Source organism: Vipera berus (genome assembly GCF_964194415.1).
Source record: "Vipera berus genome assembly, chromosome: 3".
In the NCBI taxonomy this organism is placed as follows: domain Eukaryota; kingdom Metazoa; phylum Chordata; class Lepidosauria; order Squamata; family Viperidae; genus Vipera; species Vipera berus.
The window spans coordinates 21,274,098-21,297,425 of NC_138204.1; the positions used below are offsets into that span (position 1 = coordinate 21,274,098).

Here is a 23,328-nt window from a genome sequence, read left to right on the forward strand (position 1 = left end):
TTTTCTGATATATCTGCAGATGGAAAATGCCTCCAGTGCCCCAGCGTTCTTGTCAACCTTATCTGAAGGAGAAGATCTGATCTTTGGAACTCTCTATTCATTCTTTGGTAAGCTTGGGAGGAAGGGAAGCATTTTTGCAAAAAAAAACCACAAAAAACTATTTGGAGATTCTTTCACCTTGCTGGATGAGGCCAGGACCTGTATTACACTACATCTCCCACCCACACAAACACCCTTTTAAAGCAATTCAAATTAGTGATCACTGTGACAATAAACTCTATAGGTTCATTATGGTACATGCTGGGCAAATTAGTATATTGTTGTGACTGTTCTAAATTTTCTTTCCATCAACTTCATTGCAAGCATTCTTTTTTATAAAAAAAAATATTTGGGATTTTGGAACTTCCTTCAAGAAGCATCTTATTTTCTTGCAAGTACTTGGCTAGTTGACATGTCTGGGAAATCAATCACAAGATTTTAAAATCTAGTGGGTCAAGGCAATGCTGCCTAAGAGAGCATCCAGAATTTTAAATTTTTTAAGAATTAAAATCCAGGCATCAGGTATTCAGTATTTTTTTTGTTATTAAAATTGTAATAAATGGATAGCAAGTTCCCTTCAGGCTATACATTTCAGTATACATCTCCATCTCAAGCAGAAACACATTGTTTGGGCATGTATTCAACAAGCAGATGACCTGAAAAGCTACCTTTTAGCTAGAATGAAACATGATTAGTATTTTTAAAGATAAAGCAGAAGTTGCTGAACAAGAGACTGGAAACCACTGTTACCATTTCCCTTCCTCAAATTTTAACTAGAACGTGCAAGAAACACAATTTTCAGGTACCATTATTGTGACAGAGGCAACATCTGTTCAGAAGTTTTTTGAGTACAAGTGAAAAATTAACTAAGGATGGTAGCGAGTTTAATTTCTTTTCTGAACCTACTTTATAATGGTATGATGTCTGTCTGTTAATGCTTAAGATACAGTACTTATGTTCCCTGGACCATCAGAGTTACTTCATTATGAATAGAATGTGTCTGCCAAGAATTGTATACTATTGTCCTTTATAGTATTTCTACGGAAAATTTATTTTAGATACTTTCTGTGTTTAAAATAGAGAATACTGTATATTTCCCTCCTTTGCTATGAAATGTTTTACATTACTTATAAGGAAAAAGGGCATTCTCTTGTCCTTTTTTAAAGAATATTTTTATTTATTACTTGTGACAGTGATCTATCTTCCAAATGGAGTGGGGAAATCTGTTTCCCTTGCTACTCATCTCACATTACAGGCCAAGGATGTGATCTAAAATTTATTTCATTTTTATTGAGTTTAATTTCCCACTAGTTGCTAATGAGTTATGTTGGCTGTTGGGCCCTTGCCTGTCCCACATGTCATGTTTCAAGGGAAACAGAAAATAAAAACTTTGTCCTGAAAGATAGCTGGTAGTAACAATAATTACCAGGCAGTTCCAGAAAGGTGGGACTAAGGGGAATATAGTCAAAGAATATCTAGAAAAGAAGATTGAGACCTCTAGTCTTTCCCTCGATAGAGTATAATCATTTATAATCATCTAAATGATGCAATAATGTTTTTTTTTCTTTTTTAAAATTCACAAGTGTGAGTGTAGCACATTCTTAAAGCAACTGCATTTTTCTGAGCTAGTCTGGAAAAAAAGCATCCACTTTTTAAATCTACTTATTAAAGCAGCCATATCTTTTTTCCCCAGGCTCCTTAAGCATTTTCTTCCAACTCTTTTTTTTTCAGCATTGACAAACTTAATTCTTATGTGTTTAACATATTTATGGATTGCTTTTTAATCCTACTCATCCACATACCAGCAGATCTAGCATCAGCACAAAGCATCCTCAGGCAACTAGCAGGCTTCATCATAAATAAATTGTTCCAGGTTTTTCTTTGAACAATGTTTGCCCAGTGACTTGATCAGCAACAGGCAGGTAGCCTGTCCCAGTGCAGTCTGATGGATTTGACACATTTCCCTACAATTAAAAAAAACCTGTGGATTTCTGAGAACATTTGAGCTAGCCTTCTTTTTCTCCTTGTTATGCTTGTTTTCTATATACCCTGCAAATTCCCCACCTAATGTAGAAAAATAATCACTATTCAGTTCTGCAAACTGCAGATAAGTCGATTAGTAGGCATTCCTCCTTCTGAAAAAAAAACAGTTCTCAGCAACCATGGTTACAATGAAAAATGGGGCAAATCCATTGCATCCAGTTAGAACTGGACAAATAGAATAGCATTTCAATGCACCCAAACCCAGCCTTCTGCCTTCCCATGGACTTCTCTATTTTAGCCTTCCAGAAGCAGCAGTAGAAATTAATCAGTGTCAGTCCTGTCTGCTTCTTGGAGATGCTTAATGATGCACTGAAAAAGGGATCACTGCTGTCAGAGTGAAAAAGGATTGATGGTCCCTTGGCAAAAATGACTTCTGAAATGAAGGGATCAACTGGGAGTCTGATCAAGCAAGCAATCCAGATCTCAGGGCACAAGTCAACCAGGCCTTAGATTTCTAGAATCAATATCTAGCATGGAAATATGTGGAAATATTTAATGAGGTATGCCATAAAGGTTATTAAGGACACCCATCTTCAAAAAGATGTTGCTCTGGATGATGATGATGATGATGATAATGGCTATTTTTATCTCACCTTCATGTAGAACATCTTGGGAACAAATCTCTTTGTACTCATAACCAGACCACTCTGATCAGGATCAGGCTATCTGTTCAAAAGCTATCTGTCTTGCTTTTAAGGAATTCTATATTCATATTCGGTAGCTGAATTCTGCAGTCTGCATATATTAATAAAATTGATGATATTTGCACAGCTTTCTTTTTTGGCCTCATTTTGTATGTAATATATTACTATTCCATACTTTCTAGCTGACACAATTGTATGCATGATATTGTAGGTATAACCTTTCCATCCATTCCAAAGAGATGATTTTCCCTCCTTTTTTTCATCATTGCTGAGCAGTCTTTAATCTCAAATTTAAATTCTCAAGTTCTTCCATTTGTAAACTCGTGCATCTATACTCCTAGTAAGGGTAGTGCATGGTTTCCCAACCTTGGCAACCTTCAAGACACGTGGATTTCAACTCTCAGAATTCCCAGCCAGCATGTCTGACTGGGGAATTCTGGAAATTGAAGTCCACATGTCTTAAACTTGCTAAGGTTGGGGAACCCTGGTGTAGTGGGATTTGATGTATAGGACTCAATTCAATATTACCAAAGAAGCATATGTTTCTCAGTGCTCCTGAAAGAAACAGATAGCAAGCTAGCTTGAGAAATTTGCACTGCATATAGCTCTTATTGCTTTTAATTCCACCCCTATACCTCTTAACACCTCCAGCTCACTCAGCCTAATCAATCCTGGAAATTCTCAGTACCTCCGAGCATTTATGATGGAGAATCTCAAGTGTATATTCAATAAGGTTTCAAAATGTTTTTCAAAAGTGTTCCACAAATGTGCCCTAAATAGCTATCACTTTTTGGCCAAAAATAGAACTGTCTGCCATTCTGCTACCAAGTTAGAATTAGAATGTGACTTTGAATATATTGTGCTAACTGGTTGGGGGAAAAATGGTTCCGAAGAAGAACGTTTCTCCAACAGTCCTTGCAGTTTGTTTATTCTCCATTCCCTCAAATAACTTTCTTTCTGATGACCTGCATTAATTTGTCATTGACCACCAAATCAGCCTTTAGCAATCATCTTGACATTGTGAGCCTGACTGACAACATCCTTGCAGCACCAGTCCATGTTTTTAGTTTATTCAGAAATCAGCCTCAACAAAAGACTGGTTTCCTTCAGGGAACAGTTTGAGTAGCAGGCAGGTATTATACTTTGCCTGCTTTACACTGTAAGAAAAGAGGAATGGACAACCTTGTTCTTGAAAGACTCTCAGGGCATAAACACTTGATTTCATAGGACTTAAAGATGAAGGATGTCAACATGCTCATATAATTTGGAGTGCACTCTGAAACCAAAGTCCATTAACTGTGTGACAAATATGTTGATTACTGTAACACAACCTTCCAGCTGTATTAGTTTCCCAAATTCCTGGCCATGAGTTGGAGCAGGGGTCCCCAACCCCCAATTTGTGGACCGGCACCAATCTGCAGCATGCCTGCAACTGCTCCACATAAACAAACAAAGCCCCAACTGAGGGATGCAGGCAGCATGCAAAACCACATCCCCTCTGGTCCACAGAAAAACATTTCTCCACGGAACCGGTCCCTGGTGCCCAAAAAAGTTGGGGGCCACTGAGTTGGAGGATGTGAGATCAGAGAAGGCAGGTGGCATCTCTTCAGATTTGCAGATGGACATAATGGATATCTCAGCTGAAGTTTATAAATATTGAATTCCAATGACTACATGGAATGGCAGTTCTATGGACAGATGATCTTAAAATACAAGTGATCCTTGCTTTACAACAGTTCATTTAGTGACTGTTCAAAGTTACAATGGCACTGAAAAATGTGACTTATGACAGTTTTTCATAGTTATGACCTTTGCAGCAACCCCATGATCATGTGATCAACTGGTTCATATTTATGATGATTGCAGTGTCTCCGGTTCATGTGATTCCCTTTTGCAACCAATGTGGAAACCAGCTTCACTTAACAACCAGGTTACTAACTGATCAACTGCAGTGATTCACTTAACTGTGGCAAGATCATAAAATGGGGGCAAAACTCACTTAACAAATGTCTCACTTAGCAACAGAAATTTTGGGCTCAATTGTAGTTGTAAGTGGAGGACTACCTGTGTTGAGTGATTTTTGTAAGACTGTATTCAGCTCTATAAGACTGAAGAAATGTTGAAGGGACTCTGCTCCAGATATCCAACAGACATATTGGCTTTCTGAAAAAGTCTGAGAAAGAAGGGCCTGACAGTCCAAGCTATTGTACCTTCTGCACATCCACAGGACTTCATCTTCTCCCCAGCTTTACTTCTCCATCTCTAGCTACTGTCCTCAGCGAATGGGAAAACTGTGGCTTTTTGATGTCACAGAACATCCTCAGCCAGAATATCAAATAGCTGAAAGTTAATTTGGGCAACCTTTGGAAGCCACTGTCAATGTCTCTTGTCCAGTTTTCCCATCAACATTATTAACCTACTTGCAGCTCATCCAGGATAATGTGACTGTTATACCTGGGCTGTAAAACTCTGGAGGAGATGTCTATGGAAATTCTCAATGATCCAGGTCATAATTGTCCTAAAAGTGTTTTTCCAAAAGGCAATTGGACTTTCTTGTTTTTTCCTTGAAAACATTTCAATTCTCATCCAAGAAGCTTCTACCGTTCTTTTTTTTTTAAATAAAAAAAGTTTCTTCGATTAGAAGCAAAACGTTTTCAAGGGGGGAAAAACAGGAAAGTCCAGTTGCCTTTTGGAAAAGCACTTTTGGGACATCTGAAGGAGATGGGAGAAAAGAGATATATTGAGTGGGTATCTTGTTTTATGCAAACCCAGGTATGGTAGAACTATAGGATATCTACTTATCAAAACTCAGCACTCTTTGTATTAGACTTTAATAAAGTTCTAAGTAAATTGATAAGGAATTAGTGTGTCCAAAAATGAAGAAGAAACATGAATATGCAGATCCCATTTTTTTCCCCACAGAAGTGATTTATACTCAGAACTCCAATGCATGTTGAGTACGAATGAGCACCAAAGGATTTGGGCTAAGATAAAATCACTAGATCAGCTATATTCCATCTTCAGCATGTTACTGTTATCATAATATTTAATTTGCAACCCAATCTATCAGGCAGTCATTCCAAATGCCCCAAAACGGTCCCTGGAGTAATCAGGCCTCCTTTGTGAGTTATGTAGGAAAACGCTTTTTAAATGAAATTAGCCCGACTTAATGCAAAAGGAAAATCCTAGGCATTAAATTTTAATTATCAGTGTTGTCTCAACTGTGGTCAAGCAAAAGACAACTTGTCTCTGTAGCTTCAGTTGCATAATATTTTTTCCCTCTCTTTCACTTGTTTTGGCACGCAATATATTACTGTATAAATAATTCTATAGGAGAGAGAGAGAGAAATCTTATAATTTATCTCAAACCAGTAGAATAAATCTCTGCCAGAAATGGTTGCAAATGGTTGTTTAATTAGAATGAAGCTTGCAATCAAAACCACTCAAAATAAACACTATTCTTTTTCAGCATATTTCAGTGAGGCACTGATTCTTAACAAACGTTAACTGGATTCTACTTGAGAAATTTTGTGATTAATATAGTTTTGGCCAAAGGACCAAGTAAGACAAACTTTTATAATTAACAGCTGTCTTATCCACATTTTATGGGACTTTTAAGTGCAACAGAAATGAAGGCACCAGGCTGAGAAAGGATAAAATATGGAAATGGAGAGTTAAGCTAAGTTGCAATTGCCATATATCAAAAAGCTTGGGAAATTCTGTAGGATCAATTAGGAGAACATTGCTGGTTGATTGCACAGATAGCCTTTGTGAAACATTGACCCAGATCCTATAACAAACTTAACTATTTTAAGTAAGGAGGAGGTAATATATTGTGGGATCTCCATAAATGAGTTCATTAACTTCATCAACTAATCTCCAGGAGATTAAATTTAATCCAAGAGAAACTGAATCATCTACAGCAGTGTTTCTCAATCTTGGCAACTTTAAGATGTGTAGACTTCAACTCCCAGAATTCCCCAGCCAGCCATGCTGGCCTGGGAGTTGAATTCTACACAGCTTAAAGTTGCCAAGTTTGAGAAAAACTGATTTACAGGATTAAATTAATTCTACCCAAACAGTTGTGTGGTGGGAATATTTAATTTGTCTGCATATTTAGTCATCCAAGAAAAAATACTGGAGAGAAAGAGTGGCTGAAAAAGTAAGACCTTCCACTTTACAACTCAGTATCAAGTCCTTGCAATACTGAACATATGTTTTTAATACTGACTGGCTCCATTGTCCAAGTCAGCCCTGTTGCTGTCTGCCTACTATGTCCTGAAGCCTCATCTAACTGTCCTGATTCATAGTTTTAAGGGTTATCAGAGAAAGTAAATGGGAGCTCTAGAATCCCAAAGATGTAGATTATAATTCAGCAATGATTGTGTATTGCTAAAACTGGTAATAAGGATATTTGACTGGGTTAGTAATTGGAGGAAACATATTGTGTGAACAAAGCCATATTCTTGCAAAGAAAGAAACAAAAGAAGATTCAGGCTATAAAGCAATTGTCCCCATCTAATGCCTTTCAAATAATTACATCTCTCCAAATTCCAAGCCAACATAGCCTGGAGAATATCAGGTCAGGAAGGAGTGCCCTAAATATGTATAAACTTCACTATAATTTATCATGACTATATAATGATTGCAATTAGATGTCATTGCAGATAAAGTTCTTAACGCAACTCATAACAGTTTATAAATAAAGTAGCTGAATGTGTCATCTTCTTTTTCCAGATTCTAAATCATCATTTTGATTTGCTTTCAGGTGTAGTGTCTCTCTTTGGAAATTCACTTCTCCTATGGGTTGCCTACCGGAAAAGAGCCCTTCTGAAACCTGCGGAATTCTTTATCGTGAATCTTGCCATCAGTGACATAGGCATGACTTTGATCCTGTTTCCACTGTCCACACCATCCTTCTTTGCACACAGGTAGCTCCGTCCATTCAGCCATTTAATTAATACAATTGGATTTCTTTCTTTCCTTCAGAAGAGACTGAAGAGACTGGACAGCCATTTGTCTGAAATGGTATAGGGTTTCCTGCCTGAGCAGGGGGTTGGACTAGATGACCTCCAAGGTCCCTTCCAACTTTATTATTATTATTATTATTATTATTATTATTATTATTATTATTATTATTATTATTATTATTATTATTATTATTATTATTATTATTATTATTATTTAAGATCAGGTTGGCTTCCATTGACTCGGTTTTCTTCTTGGTACAGCTTTTGTTTAGCTTCAGTAGTGTGGTAATCAAGAGTTAACGTAGGTGTGCTATTTTGAAGCTCCCAACAATGTTTCCATGCTTTAAAAAAAATCAGATAGAAGGGAAAAACAGATTAGATCCAGAGCAGAGAATGATGGAGTTCAGCTATTTCCTCCATGAACTCTGCTCCTCATTTTCAAACTGTTAACAATATGGGATAAAATAAAGGACTTTGGCTCCTTCAGAATAATGGGAAATGTAGTCACTATGTATCTGGAGAGTTGTCCCAAAGGTGCTTTTTCAAGAGGCAACTGAACTTTCTTGTTTTTCTTTGAAGATGTTTCGCTTCTCATCCAAGAAGCTTCTTCAGCTCTGACTGGATGTTGGGGAAAACCCCCAAGATGGTGAAAAAAAACCCAAGAAAGTTCAGTTGCCTCTTGAATAACCACTTTTGAGACATGACCTGGAAGACTGAGAATCTCTCTGAATATCTGGAGAGTTCCAACTTAGGAGAAACTGACTTGGTCAAATGATTTTTAAGCAGATGTTACCAAGCCAAGCTGGTATCATGGAGAAATTTATATACTTATGAAACGTTTAAAGTTTCCAAATCTTGAAATTTTTAAATGGTACAGAAAGAGCAACAGAAATAATAAAGCCAATGCAATAATAAATATGCAAGAGGATAAAGTTGGAATTAAATACTGTATTAACACTTTCACATCAACTTACCTGACAGTGATAATTCCCACCAGTTGGGCCTCAAAGATGTTCTAGAAGCTTCCCCTCCCCCCTGTTTCTATGCCACGTTGAGTAGTGACAGAGGTTAGCAAGCATGTTAGCCAGTGGTGGGATTCAAATATGTGAACAACCGGTTCTCTGTGTGGATGCCACTTCCGGAAGTCCATTCTGGGCCTGGCCAACAAAAAATTAGCTACCAGTTCTGCCAAAGTGGTGCAAACTGGCTGAATCCCACCACTGATCTTAGCAGGTAGCATATTATTTTTTTTATTTCCCCCCCAAAAGAAATATTTTAAAAGTACCCTCCCTTAGAGAGGAAAACTTTACTTTTCTTAGATGCTAAAACACACCTCTTTCCAATTAGAATACTGGAGACCTAATTTCTCCTGGTTTATTTTCCTATTATCTCTTTTTTTCTAGGTGGCTGTTCAACCATGCCATGTGTACCTTCTACGCTTTCTGTGGAGTTCTGTTTGGTCTGTGCAGCCTAACCAGCCTGACTGCACTGAGCACAGTTTGCTGCATGAAGGTCTGTTATCCAGCTTATGGTAGGTGGGACATACATCTTAAATGCCCTTCTCTTGTTAACTGTCTTACTCTGAGTCCTGTTCATCTTGACCCTTGTTCCATCATCCCAGCTCTTTCCCAGGATCCTACAGTCATGGCAATATCTCCCCTTGAAGATCTTTCCATTAGACAGTCTGTTTGTCAAGCCTTTGAATTTTTTTAATTTTTTTTATTTATTTTAATTCCATTTATATCCCGCCCTTCTCTGAAGACTCAGGGCGGCTTACAAGCTTAGCAGTAGCCTTCATTCTATGTATATGCCTGCTTATTAGGGCAATAATTAGCAATAATTAGCATAAAAAAGAAGAAAACCAGCAGCTTCCAATTTTCCCTTTTCATTTGTATATGTAGATTAGACCTCTGTTCTTTTGCATTTAAGGTTCTAAAGGATTGGCATTAAAGTTCTAAGGATCTGATGGAAGAGGCAACTTATTTTTCACCCCGGCCAATCTCTGGGATATCTTATATCTTTTTCTTCTCTTCCGTCATCCTCAATCTCTTTCCAGCATCCAGACTAAAAGCAATTGCTTGTTACATCACTAGAAGAAAATGTTTCATGTTTATGATGATGAAGTGAAAATCCAAAATTGCTCATATGAAAAAATATTTTGACAGGAGAATTGCAGAATCTAAAAACTTAAAGAATTCTCTTGGCAAAGGTGACTCAGTGCTAATTTCTCCAAACAGCAATTCAGTAGAAAAATTGGCCCATGCTAATAGTTTTCATCAATATAGCTCATCTCACATTATTTACCAACCAGAAAGAGCTGTGCCAATCGCTGAAAGGAAAAAAAAAATCAAAATGTACCTGGACTCCTTGTATCCCTTGGCAAGACTTAATGCACATATTCTTTAGGTTAGACAAACTAAGCAGAATATATAATCTTTGGAATAAATGGATTGAAAGAAAAATATAACCCAAACAGAGAAAACTGGCTTAATTTGCAGTCAAATTCTGGGAATTATGTCCAATATATTTCTTCCAAATCAAGCTGGAACAAACAAGTCTTTAGTCAATAAATCCCTGTGTCAGCTGGCATCCATCCTATTCTATGTGTGATACAAGATTTGCTTATTCTCATTAATGTGCATCAATGTATTTTGGATATATTTGTAACAGGAATGGAAAACTTGATTGGATCAGAACACGTTCTGTTGACTGAGTTTAAATTGAAGAGATGACATGCTTTTATACAAATCATCACAAAACAGAAAAAGTTCTATATACAAAAACTGCAGAGAGGTGGATAAAATGCCAAAAGCAGCATTTTTCCACTTCAATCTAAGTTATGCCCCTTTTCTGTATGTGACATGGCAGCCCATTTACAAAAGTAATGGAGTTTTCAGCACAATGTCAATTGCCCTCTCCCAGTCAAAAACAGGGTAACTGATCCAGCGTTTTCTGTACAGCTAAATTAAATAATCTAAATGTAATGAATCTTGTATTTCTGTAGTCCTTGCTTGTGTTAAATAAAGTATTTAAAACTTTGCTGGATAAAAGTTATTGAAGGACCAAAAAAGCAAGCATGTGTGAAAGAAAAAAAAACCTAGCAGGTGTTAATTGAATAGAATCGTACCAAAAGTTAAATAAATCATGGCTACATACATTATAAACCATCTCTCTCCTAGAAGAGGATGTCAACATATTCTCCAAAGCACCTGAAGGCAGGACAAGAAGCAATGGATGGAAACTATCCAAGGAGGGAAGCAGCCTAGAACTAAGGAGAAACTTCCTAACAATGAGAATAATGAACAAGTGGAACAGCTTGGCTTCAGAAGTTGTGAATGCTCCAACACTGGAGGTTTTCAAGAAGTGATTGGACAGCCACTTGTCCAGAATTGTATAAGGTCTCCTGCCTGAGGAGGGGGTTGGATTAATGATTCTAAGGTCATTTCCAACTCTGTTATTCTGTTTCTTTTTAATAGTCCAGCTCTTAACATGGCTGGATCTGATTATTACTTAGTGGGAGATCAGCAAGAAACATCAGACTTTAAGCTAGTGTTGAAGAGTTTCCTGGGAGAAGTCAGCACTGAACCACCTCCAAATCTTTGCCAAGAAAATTGCATGGGATTCCAATCTGATTTGGGGGTGTTGATTTATGTATTTTGGAGTTCCTAGTGACTGATTTAATAAGATCATAAGGGGAAAAACTAAACGTATTGACTCATGGGTTATAAAGTAAATATGCTGAACAAGAATGAGCATCTTTCTTTCCTTCTCTCCAACCACTCATCCTTTTATTATTGTAGACCAGTCTTTCTGAGCCAACTGGGAAGATGCTGTAGACCTCATTAAAAATGATGTATCCCACTCACTATCAAACAATTAGGAAATATTGCGGGGGGGGGGGAGGTGAAACCAAATGTAGCCACAGAAGCACAATTCCTACAGCTAAATCCAGAAACCTATTAAGTGAAAATAGAGAAATGCTTGCATAACAAACATACTATATTGCTATTATGTCACTATTTATAATAATATACATCTTACTTTCTTTTTAAAAATCTATCATGAGGAACTTCATTTATGCAGTCAAGATGGCAGTTAAAGACCCATTCTTCCAAATTACAAAGTTGACTAGAAAAAATGGAGAAAAGCTGAAAACTAATTTTAGCTATTAACCAGCAGCCACCAAGCAGCCTCTCTCCCTTGTACAGTTTTGGTTTGTCTTCTAAGTACCGTGAAATACCGTATATACTTGAGTATAAGCCGAATTTTTCAGCCCACTTTTTGGGCTGAAAAATTCCACTTCGGCTTATACTCCAGTCAACAAAAAAAACTTACCCAGGACTTGTGCGCGGCCGAGGCTTTGGTGCTTCCGGGATCGCGCGCACCTCTCCCAAGCCACCGCCGTCCGGAGACCTGCCGAAGTTTGGGGAGGTTTGGGGAGGTGCACGCGCACCTCCCCAAACCTCCCCAAACGTCGGCAGGTCTCCGTTCCTCCGCGCCCTACCTGCCTGCTTCTTTCCGCAGCGGAAAGAAGCAGGCAGGCAGGGCGCGGAGGAACGGACACCTGCCGACGTTTGGGGAGGTTTGGGCGCCTCCCCAAACGTCGCCGGGTCTCCGTTCCTCTGCGCCCTGCCTGCCTGCTTCTTTCCACAGCGGAAAGAAGCAGGCAGGCAGGGCGCGGAGGAACGGAGACCCGGCGACGTTTGGGGAGGTTTGGGGAGGCGCCCAAACCTCCCCAAACGTCGGCAGGTCTCCGTTCCTCCGCGCCCTGCCTGCCTGCTTCTTTCCGCAGCAGAAAGAAGCAGGCAGGCAGGGCGCGGAGGAACGGAGACCCGGCGACGTTTGGGGAGGCGCCCAAACCTCCCCAAACGTCGCCGGGTCTCCGTTCCTCCGCGCCCTGCCTGCCTGCTTCTTTCCGCTGCGGAAAGAAGCAGGCAGGCAGGGCGCAGAGGTCCGGAGACCTGCCGACGTTTGGGGAGGTTTGGGGAGGTGCGCGCGCACCTCCCCAAACCTCCCCAAACTTCGGCAGGTCTCCAGACGGCGGCGGCTTGGGAGAGGTGCGCGCGATCCTGGAAGCACCGAAGCAAGTCCTCGGTAAGCTCCGGGCGGTCACTTGCTTCGCGTCTCCTGAGGGAAGGGGGGGCGACTGGAGCGGGCATGTTTCCTCGCCTGCTGGGCGCCGCGATTTGCCCGGGGAACGCGCGGGCCCCGAATGGCAGCGTGGAGCGAGGAAGCTGACAGCCAGGGCTTCCCCGAGAGCCGCGGCCACACAGGGTATTTCTGTGTATTCAGGCTTGCAAAATGGCGGATCGAGCCTCTGCTGGCGGCAGAGGCTTGCAGAACGGCGGATCGGCTTATACTCGAGTCAACAACTTTTTCCAGTTTTTGGGGGTGAAATTGGGGGTCTCGGCTTATACTCGAGTCGGCTTATACTCAAGTATATACGGTAATTTTGTGGCCTCAATAGCTTATCTTTCTTCTAATGCACATTAGGTTTTCCCCATGAGGCAATGAATAAAGTCAGCACATCTCAAATTGCTTAGTTTCAAAGAAATGTTATTCTCACATATGTCTGAAGACTCAGACGGTGGATAGGGAGGGTGGGATTGGAGTTTTAAGTCTTTAAAGAATCAAAATGTTTAAAATTTAAGTAGGAGATGAAAAGGGGAAGAAAGGAATTTGGCATACACAAATTCTTACAAAACAGATTCCAATTTATAGAAGTTTGATTTTTGATATAATACAAAACCTCCACTTTTTTGTCACATTTTACATTTTAAAATGTAAATAAATTACTTTATTGCGATCATTAACCAGCACAACAGTTTTAAATAAATCTTCCACACATTTTTAAAAAAAAGAGATTTCTCAATTACAAATACAATCTAAAAGTAGATTTTCAATCTGAAGATGATAACCTTTTTTCTTAAAAATTAAATGATACAGCTGATATTGCCTCATAATTTCAATCAGTTCCTCAACTACTTTCAACATTTATTTTTGCTTCATATCCTCCAACTGTTTCAGCTTTGGATTTATACTTGATTAATTCTGCCACACTATAGATTGTTCCTTAATTATGAGCAATAAAGAGTATTGCTTTGGGGGTGGGGGTAGAAGTAAGGAGAAAGGATCTGTTAGTATAAAGACTGCTCATGCATATAACCCTATAGGGACTAGTTCTGATATCCACTGAATGTACAAATGTCATGGTGGAGTTAATCTACCTTTCTCCCTAGATTTTCCCAAACACAGACACACACATCTGTGAGAGTCAATGAATCAAAGCATCTGTCTACTAATGTGTACTTGACCAGCATGGTAGATTACAGTCAATTACCTTCAAAGAATGGCTGCAAGCTGCAGTGGATTTATTTGAGATATCAACAACAACAACAACACACCCTACACCTATTACTTGTTTAAAGAAACAGTGTAGAACAATGAGTAATTCTGTAGGAAAGAATACAAAGGAACTTCAGTGCTCCTCAAACCCTCCAGAAAGTGTGTTATCCTAGTCTGTGTATATCTTACATGGGGTTAGGGTTAGGGTCAACAATTACTAGCATGCCTGTAGATCATTCATCTAATCTTGCACTCTTGCACTCTTCTGATATATCTGCAACGCTCTCTACATGGGGCTGCCCTTGAGGACCACCCGGAAGCTCCAACTGGTACAGAATGCAGCCGCGAGAGTTGTGTTGGGAGTCTCCCGATACTCCCACGTTACACCTCTGCTCCGTGAGCTGCATTGGTTGCCAGTTGTCTTCCGGGTGAGATTCAAGGTACTGGTAACGGTGTTCAAAGCCCTCCATGGCATGGGGCCGGAGTACCTTAGGGAACATCTGCTGCCGGCATCAAGCTCCCTGCGCCCTGTGCGTTCCCACAGAGAGGGCCTCCTCAGGGTGCCACCGATCAGAGAATGTCGATTGGTGGCCCCCAGGGGGAGATCCTTCTCTGTGGGCGCTCCGGAGCTGTGGAATCAGCTACCGGTAGAGCTCCGGATGGCGCCCGATCTTCGCTCCTTTCGTCGCGATCTTAAGACGTTTCTGTTTGTACAAGCCGGCCTAGCCTGATGGGGATTGGTGGGGGTTTTTTATTTTTGGTGTCTTAATTTTATCTTGGGGTTTTAGAATTGTATTCTAATTGTTTTAACTTGGGCAATCATTTAATCTCTTTTTAATGTTTGTATTTAGTATTTTATTCTGCCCTGTGAACCGCCCTGAGTCCTCAGGGAGAAGGGCGGTATATAAATATTATTAAATTAAATATTATTAAATATCTGACTACCACTGAAGATAGCTAAGGGAGTTGTGAAACAAGGTGAAATAGACTTGTTCCAAACTGGCAAAAGTATCAGTCTGCATACTTTCTGCCTATTTATGAAATTTATATGCAAAACACATTCTAGAAAAGCTGGATTGGAAGAAGATGAGCATGGATTTAAAACTGGAGGAAGAAACATCAATAATCTGTGCTATGCTGATAACACCAGTCTGATTGCTGAGAATGTAGATAATCTTCAAGGCTATAATGAAAATCAAAGAGTTTAGTGGGGGAAAAAGAAATACGATTAAATATAAAGAAGGCTAAAGAAATGACAATAGTATACATCAACCATCCTCAGAACTGACAACAGACATTGAAATTGTGGATAGCTTTGCTTTTTAGGGTTGATCATCAACAGCAAAGTCAAGAAATATCTCTCACACTAGCACCTGGTAGGATTACAATGAGACCCTTAAAATGATGGCTCTGTAGCAAACAACAGAATTCAGCTATAGTTTTTCCTATGATATTCTATGAATGCAAGACCTAGACTTTGAAGAAACAGGACATGAGTGAAGTTTGGTGCTGGAGAAGACATTTACCCTGGATAGCCAGTAAAACAAACTAATGAATCATTGAACAAATCAAGCCAGAATTCTCCTGGAAAACACTATTGATGAGGCTAACTGTAATATCACCTAAAGATCCCCTAAGGAATCCATAATTCTTAGAAAAGCTAAAGAAAAGAAGAAGAAACAAGTTGCAATGTGGATGGATTCAATTACAACAGCAATCAATGCATCATTAAGAGATCTAAAAGGCCCACCTGAGGACAAATTATTCTGGTGAGAATCTATTCCTATGATCACTAAGAGTTGACACTGACTTAATGGCACTTAATCAATGGGTGAAGTTGTAGATCAGGGGTGTCAAACTGCCGGCCCGTGGGCCAGACGTATCATCCCAAAACTGCACCCACCCCATCGCCTGCAAAGGAGAAAAAGCTCCGATACGTTGTGCGACATCACATGACATCGCGAGTTTGACATGTCTGTTGTAGACCAATCATTTGGAAAGCACCAGATTGAGGAAGGCTGCTGAAAATGATATATCCTTTTTCCAATAAGATGGTTGAATTAAAGCTTTAAAAGTGTAACTAATTTATAGTTACAACCCCAATATACCATGTTAAAGATACCCAGGTCTTCATTAAGGCAAGAAGGAGAATGCCAGAAATTTAACAAACAAGTATTTATTCTGAGAATACAAATGTATTTATTTAATCAATTAAATTTGCTCAGGACTTCATTTGTACAATCTGTTCAGATACTGTAGGTTAATTTCAACCAGTTTGTTAACTGTATTTTGTAACCCCTTATTTGGTGACTTTATGATTCAGTATTTTGTATTAAACAAGGGGTTCATTTTCTTATCAAATTACAAAAGTCATAGGGACATGAACTGAAGAAGCTTCTTGGATGAGAAGTGAAACATTTTCAAGAAAAAAAACCAAGAAAGTCCAATTGCCTTTTGAAAAGCATCTTTGGGACAACTGGATGATTGAGAATCTCCATAGACAAAATGGTCGTTGCTTAACTGGAGCTAGTCCACAGCACAAAACTATTACAAATCTTGCACTATTCAAAGATTACCAGATGCATTATAGCAAATATCTGTGGATATTGTAACGTGGATGTTAGGATGCTCCAAGAATCTTTCAAGTTTCTGATAAACAAGCTATGGTTCCATATGCTTATCCCTAATTGATTCCAAAGAACTTCTTTATTTCTGGCTAACAAGTCTAAAATAGGACAGAGTGAAACATTCCACTGTAGTAGGTAAATCAGCATTAATATGATATACGCTTGGCTTTGTAAAACAGGCACTGATGTGTCCATAAAATCACTCACCTTGAAGTAAATGGAAGTTACTTTTATATACAGAGAGAATACCGTCTTCAAATCCATTTTTTTAATCAAACCTAACATTACAGATAATGCATCAAAAGGGATCTGAAAATACTGGCCAGTGCAGTTTAACATGCAAATATGCAATTTCGTGTTTAAGGGCCGTTGGTCAGAGTAGTTGCTACAGCTTTTTTGCAAGAAAGCAGAGGGACAACCGTGCATGCAAATAATGTTTTTAAAAATAATCTCCAGCAGTTTTTTTGGAAAAAAATCTCATTCAGGCATTATGTAAATCTCAAAACCTAAAAAGCTGAATCTTTTCCCTTGGTGGTTGGTATATTACTGTTCCCTAAGATCAAATTACCTGTGAAACAAAAACTGAGAATAATCATAGTTATTCTAAATAATGATACTGGTCGTGAATGTAAAGGCTGAAATAGCTTCTAATAAAATAAGGCCAACAACAATCCTCCCCTTCAGGGACAGTGATCAAAAAAAGTAAAAACTGGTGTTCACAAGATTGCAATCAAAACCTTGACCTTTTTTTCACGCATTGTGATATTCCAATCTCATTGCTGTGGTTCTGATCACAGGGTTGATTCCTTCTCACTAGATACTTTTTCCTAATCAGTCATGTATTCCAAATTATAAAAATGCTTTCCAAGTTCAGAACCAAATGTACAATTTAATGTTATCCATTCAGTCATGTCCGACTCATGGCGATTCTATGGGTCAGGTCTCTTCACATCTTCCAATCTTGCATTACTTCTTTTTGAGTTTTTCTATGCTCTGGTTGGTGTCAGGTTTGATGGTGATGTACACATTATCATATGCAAATATTTCACAAACACTGTTCCCCTTTTAGGCAGCAGAAATATTGAGAGGTGGAGATTTTAACTTACTCTGAGCTTATTTGATTGTTTACTTGACGATCTAGAAAACATTTTCAGTTTGAGGGTGTGTGGAAGATTACTTAAGCAGGGAAGCTGGCTAACGGCTCCCAGCTCCTCAGACAACCCGTCTCCAGCGCCTTCATTGGCTGCCTCTAGGGGGGCAATAGGTTGCTTCAAAACTATTGGCTGCCACCTAGAGGCCAGGATATAAATTGCTGCATTCGCAGCCCTGTTTCTCAGTTCAGTTCCTGCAACCAAATAAACAATGATCTTTGCTGAACTCACTTGCCTCGTCTCGTCAATCAAGCAACGAACCCAGTATCTAACATCTACAGACCCCTCACATCCTGGACATAAACTGTTTCAACTTCCTCCCTCAAGACGACACTATAGGGAATTGCACACCAAAATGACTAGACATAAGAACAGTCTTTTCACCCATGCCATCATTCTGCTTATCAACTAATTCCTTCAACATTGTCAAACTACTTAGTAAAGCTGTATTACTATTATTCTCTTCATCTTTCCTATTACCTATCCTTATCTTCCTATGACTATAACTTTGTTGTGTGTATCTTACAATTTATATTGTTTTTAAACAATATAGGTTTGATTAAAAAAATGGATTTGAAGACAGTATTCTCTCCAGTTAAGCAACGACCATTTTGTCTATGGAGATTCTCAATCATCCAGTTGTCCCAAAGATGCTTTTCAAAAGGCAATTGGACTTTCTTGGGTTTTTTTCTTGAAAATGTTTCACTTCTCATCCAATGGGCCAGGCCCACCTGGCATATGACGATACATAAGTGGGTTTTGGGTTGCAGTTTGGGCACTCGGTCTCTAAAAGGTTCACCATCACTGCTCTAACCCATCTCCTTCCCTCTTCCTTTAGGCAATAAATTTTCTCCACCGTATGCCGGGGTCTTGCTAGCCTGTGTCTGGATTTATGCATTCATCTTCGCAGCGGCTCCTCTGGCTGACTGGGGGAGTTATGGTCCAGAGCCTTACGGGACTGCTTGCTGCATCAAATGGAAAGCTTCAACCAGAGAAGCCAAACTCTACATCATGGCCCTCTTTGTCTTCTGTTACATCATTCCATGCTCTCTGATAATCATCTCCTACTCGCTCATCCTTTGGACTGTGAAAGTGTCCAGAAGAGCAGTGAAACAGCATATGTCACCCCAGAGCAAACACAACAGTGTCCACAGGCTAATTGTCAAGGTAAGGATTGAAGCACCATGTGGATAGGTTTCTGATACCCGTAGGGAGGCTGTATTTTTAGAAAAAGATCTCTTAATTTTAGGCTTTGTATTCTCTGAGATGCTTTCCTGAAAGAAGAAAAATAAACCCAAATGGTACCTTAATTTACTGACAAAAACTGTCCCACCAATTGAAGGATGCTATATAAGCATCAAATGGTGGAAACAGCTGTGTTCAGTTTCTCAGTTCCAATTTGGGCTCTGGGCTTCTATAGCTAATCTGAAATACTGTATCTTAAAAAAAATAGGCATCTATAACAGATGCAAAATACATAATTCACATTATTTGCAAAATGATGTCATGATGCATACAACATCATTTCCCTCTGCAAGGGACATCTGTACTTGCTTAGCCCAGTGTCTTTTTTCACTTGGGTTATTATGGATTTGTTATGCAGGGTTCAAGATATATATATTGACTTTATACACTGCTATAAGTCGTGTTTTCCTTAAACATAATCTAAGCAATAATTGGCTGAGTTCCCATAGCATATTTAAATCATAAACCTTATTTTACAAACCACAGAACTTAGAGTCACAAGACATTCTGACCCAAAAGGAAACAAATTATTTTACAGGCAGTCCTCTACTTACAACCATTCATTTAGTGACCATTCAGAGTTTCAACAGCACTGAAAAAATTGACTTGCAACCAGTCACGTAATGTATTTATGATGGTTCCACTGTTCTGAGGACAGGTGATCACCATCTGCAATATTCTCAACTAGCTTCCGACAAGCAAAATCAATAGGGGAAGCCAGATTTGCTTAACAACTGCAGAGATTCACTTAACATCCATGAAAAAAGTTCATAAAATGGGGCACAACTTGCTTAGCAATCACGTTGCTTAGCAAGGGAAATTCTAGTCCCAATTTTGGTTGTACAATAAGTCAAAGAATACCTTGTATGAATGTATGGTAAAGAAATTAAATAATATGCAACTGTAGAATTTTCTTATATTACTCCTTCAACACTATATCTTTAACTCAAAATCTGGCCCCAATGACATCATCTGTTTTTAAAAAAATGATGAAAAAATTTGTATAGGCCCTTTCAAAGTATCCAAGGAATGTCTTGATGATTTAAGAAGAGATGTTGGCCAAATGGCAAAAAGGAAATATGGCATTGAAAGTCAGCAAGCAAAAAAGAAGCAAAGCATTTAAGAGGCCTAGATACATTTATCACTCTTCAAGTGGCATAATGGCCTAGAGGTGGAGCTTTCACCTCACAGTCAGGAGGCTGTGAGTTCAATCTTACATAGCAGCAGATATTTCACTCTCTGGGCACAAAGAGAAAATATCTGCTGTGAGCTACGCATAGGTATCAGGAAGGGCATCCAGCCAGTAAATGCTCATCTCCATTCAGTTGCCTTGATTGCTTGCCAAAGCATCTTGAGAAATACAAAGCATAAGGAAATGTTGATGGCATGGTACAATGGATCTCCAAACTGCATATCTGTTTTGAACAGAGCTTATTCTTCACAACGAAAACCACAACAGCAGCAAAAGTTATGTCCATGTTGCTACTGCTGGGTGTCTAAAGAGAGTCTACAGTGCAAGACTGCACATAAATGTCCTAAGAGGGATGCAAATGGAGGAAAACAGGAATGTGACAATCTGCTTAGAAATCAATTCTAAGTCATACAGCTGGGGTATCTATGCTCAGTGACATCCCTGCTGCTGGTCTAAATGCATCCACCGCCCTTTCTTGCCAATGATTTATTCTTCCAGAATCCCTGGGAATCCTCATATGAAGAATCTTCAATTTGGGGATTTTAAAAAAAAAATTGGTTCCCCCAGAAAAATGCCATTGGAAGATGGAGGTGGCATGATGAATCAGGCACAGCAGCAGGCAAGGATAAAACGAGAGAGAGTTCTATTACATCAGGATGATTTGCTCATTCATGTTGCACGGTTGCCTGTCATGATTTGACAACTTAATTTAACTGTGTACACACCTTACCCTCTTGATCGGCAAGCAGTATGTCAGCAGCATATCATAGCCTGCTTATCTAAAGAGAAGAGAAACTCCAGGGCTTGTTTATCATCTGGTTGAATGCACTAACCAATTCACCAGTTGAATTAATTAACTCATTAATTACAGGCTAATTAAATATACACACAACAGCATATTATTCTGAGCTGGAGTAGATAGTTTCTCTCCAGAAATGCACTAGATATTTATCTTCTGGCAGCTAGATCTCTTGAGTACAGATTGATGCAACCATGATGCTATTCAGTTGCAACACATTGCTTAGCTCTGATGCCATCCTGCTTTTATAGGAGAGGCAACTGGAAACATTTGAAGGAGGCAATAACAACCACTACTATACTGTTGCCAAAAAATATGGATATCTCCATGTAGTCACCAGAAGTCAGTTTTAACTCCAAGGAGATTTTACCTTATCTTAAAAAAAAATCTCATGCACAGGAAATGCAAGAAGCTAATTTTTTCACATTCAATATATTACCTGCAAAGGTAATGTCCATATACTTAGACCATACCAAGCTGAACAAGGGAGGGAGGGAGGGTCTGAAGTTGATAACCTTCCATTTTTGTCACAGAAAAGACTGTGTGGATACTAGAATTATTCCTCATTGTCTGGAAAGGACTGAAGCAGACTAATATGGTTAGATGTATAGATGTATCTATACAACATACTTAATGGTCAAATCACTTTTTTTTCTAGAAAAGCCTGGGAAACAGAAACATTTAGGAAGATTGTCTATTTTTAAGGAACATCTCAGTACTCTCATTACACAACTGTACTCTATACAGTATTGTTTGAGGAAGTCCAGAGAATTAAATTCATTTAAAATCAATGCATATTTCTAGTAACTCTGACCCTAAGATATTCAATAGATATTGTAAGACTTCTGCACTGGCATGACACAAAGCTCAACATTCAACTAGATTCTACTGTGTAAGCTTAATCAAAATTAAGAATGGCTGAGTCATGGATGGCTGAGTTATACAGCCACAAATCACATTAAGTCATTCCTTGGTTAACCATGATTTCCTGAATAAATTATAATTGGCTGGGTTTACATATCATATTAAACCAAACCAGTCAAGCCATTCTCTATCTTATTGCAATGTATGAATCTCCTTACAGAACCTTAAGATGAAGCAAAACGTGGAACATATTACCATTTTGAACTTGGTTGTTCCCTCTCTTTTCCAGCTCAGTATTTCTGTGTGCATTGGATTTTTGGCTGCTTGGACCCCCTATGCCATTGTTGCTATGTGGGCAGCATTTGGCGATGCCAGCAAAGTGCCAATCCTGGCCTTTGCCCTGTCTGCTGTCTTTGCCAAGTCCTCGGCCACCTACAACCCTCTGGTGTATCTGCTCTTCAAGCCCAACTTCCAGAAGTTCCTTTCTAAAGACCTCTCATTCTTCCAGGCAGTGTGTGCAGTCTGCTGTTGCAGCCGGTCCAGGGTCATCACCCTTCGATCCTTCCACACACCAGATGGCCGGGCTTCCATGAGATTCTCTGCTGCTTTCACTGACCACCGTGGATCCTGTAGGAATTGTTCTGATACTTTTGAATGCTTCAGCAATTATCCCCGGTGCTATAGGCTCACCCAGAAATCTGACACAGCTTCCAAGACTAACCCTCTCACAATTCTGAGAGATGGAAGAGCTTGCCGGCCAAGTTTTAAGCGAACTGTGCAAGTCATGGTGCTCATGACCAAGAAAAAGACTGGAATAGGGACTATGAATGTGGCAGGAGATGTTCTGCCCTCCAACATTGTGAGAGATCTTATGTAAGCATGGTAAGAGCAAAGGGTTCAAAGACAGGGGTAGATCCTTTCTATCTAGTCCACCCACTATCTAAAGCTATCCAGATATTTGATTTATAATTTTCATCATGTCTAGTTAACATTGTAAAGCTGGGAAAAGTTGTTTTTTTTTCCAAAAAAAATCTATCTAAAAATTCATCTTTTATCCTTACATGCCACTTCCCCCAAAGTATTCTTTGCCAAGTATACAATTTTTTTTTTATGGATGTGATTTTGTATTAGCGATTTTGCATCTGTTAAAAAAAAACAGTCAACAGTGCCAAGCCCCTAAACAAAACAAAACATAATCTAAAGCCCCTTCTGGCATTTGTGACATCGGAGTACCACAAACTGCGAAATGGCTCAAAAGCAGGTTTCTACCTGTTCAATCTGTACTGTACTGTGAGTTAGTTGTTTAGCTCAGCTTCAGTCAATCCATGTAGTTGATGCTGAAGGTAGAAATAATTAATTTGCACACATAACTGAAGTGCAAAAAAATTAATCCAATCAAAATAAATTGA

The 23,328-nt window shown here is 39.1% G+C and overlaps 1 protein-coding gene across 1 annotated transcript; it reads left to right on the top strand.

The window, feature by feature from the left end:
* Window positions 1-19: 19 nt before the first annotated feature.
* LOC308664966 (opsin-5-like) lies at window positions 20-22,796 on the top strand (the record flags this gene model as incomplete). Its single annotated transcript, XM_081322527.1, has 5 exons — window positions 20-107; window positions 7,495-7,657; window positions 9,100-9,227; window positions 18,658-18,986; window positions 22,209-22,796. The coding sequence occupies 5 exons, from the start codon at window positions 20-22 to the stop codon at window positions 22,794-22,796; spliced, it is 1,296 nt and encodes a 431-aa protein (XP_081178653.1).
* Between the last annotated feature and the right edge of the window lie 532 nt (window positions 22,797-23,328).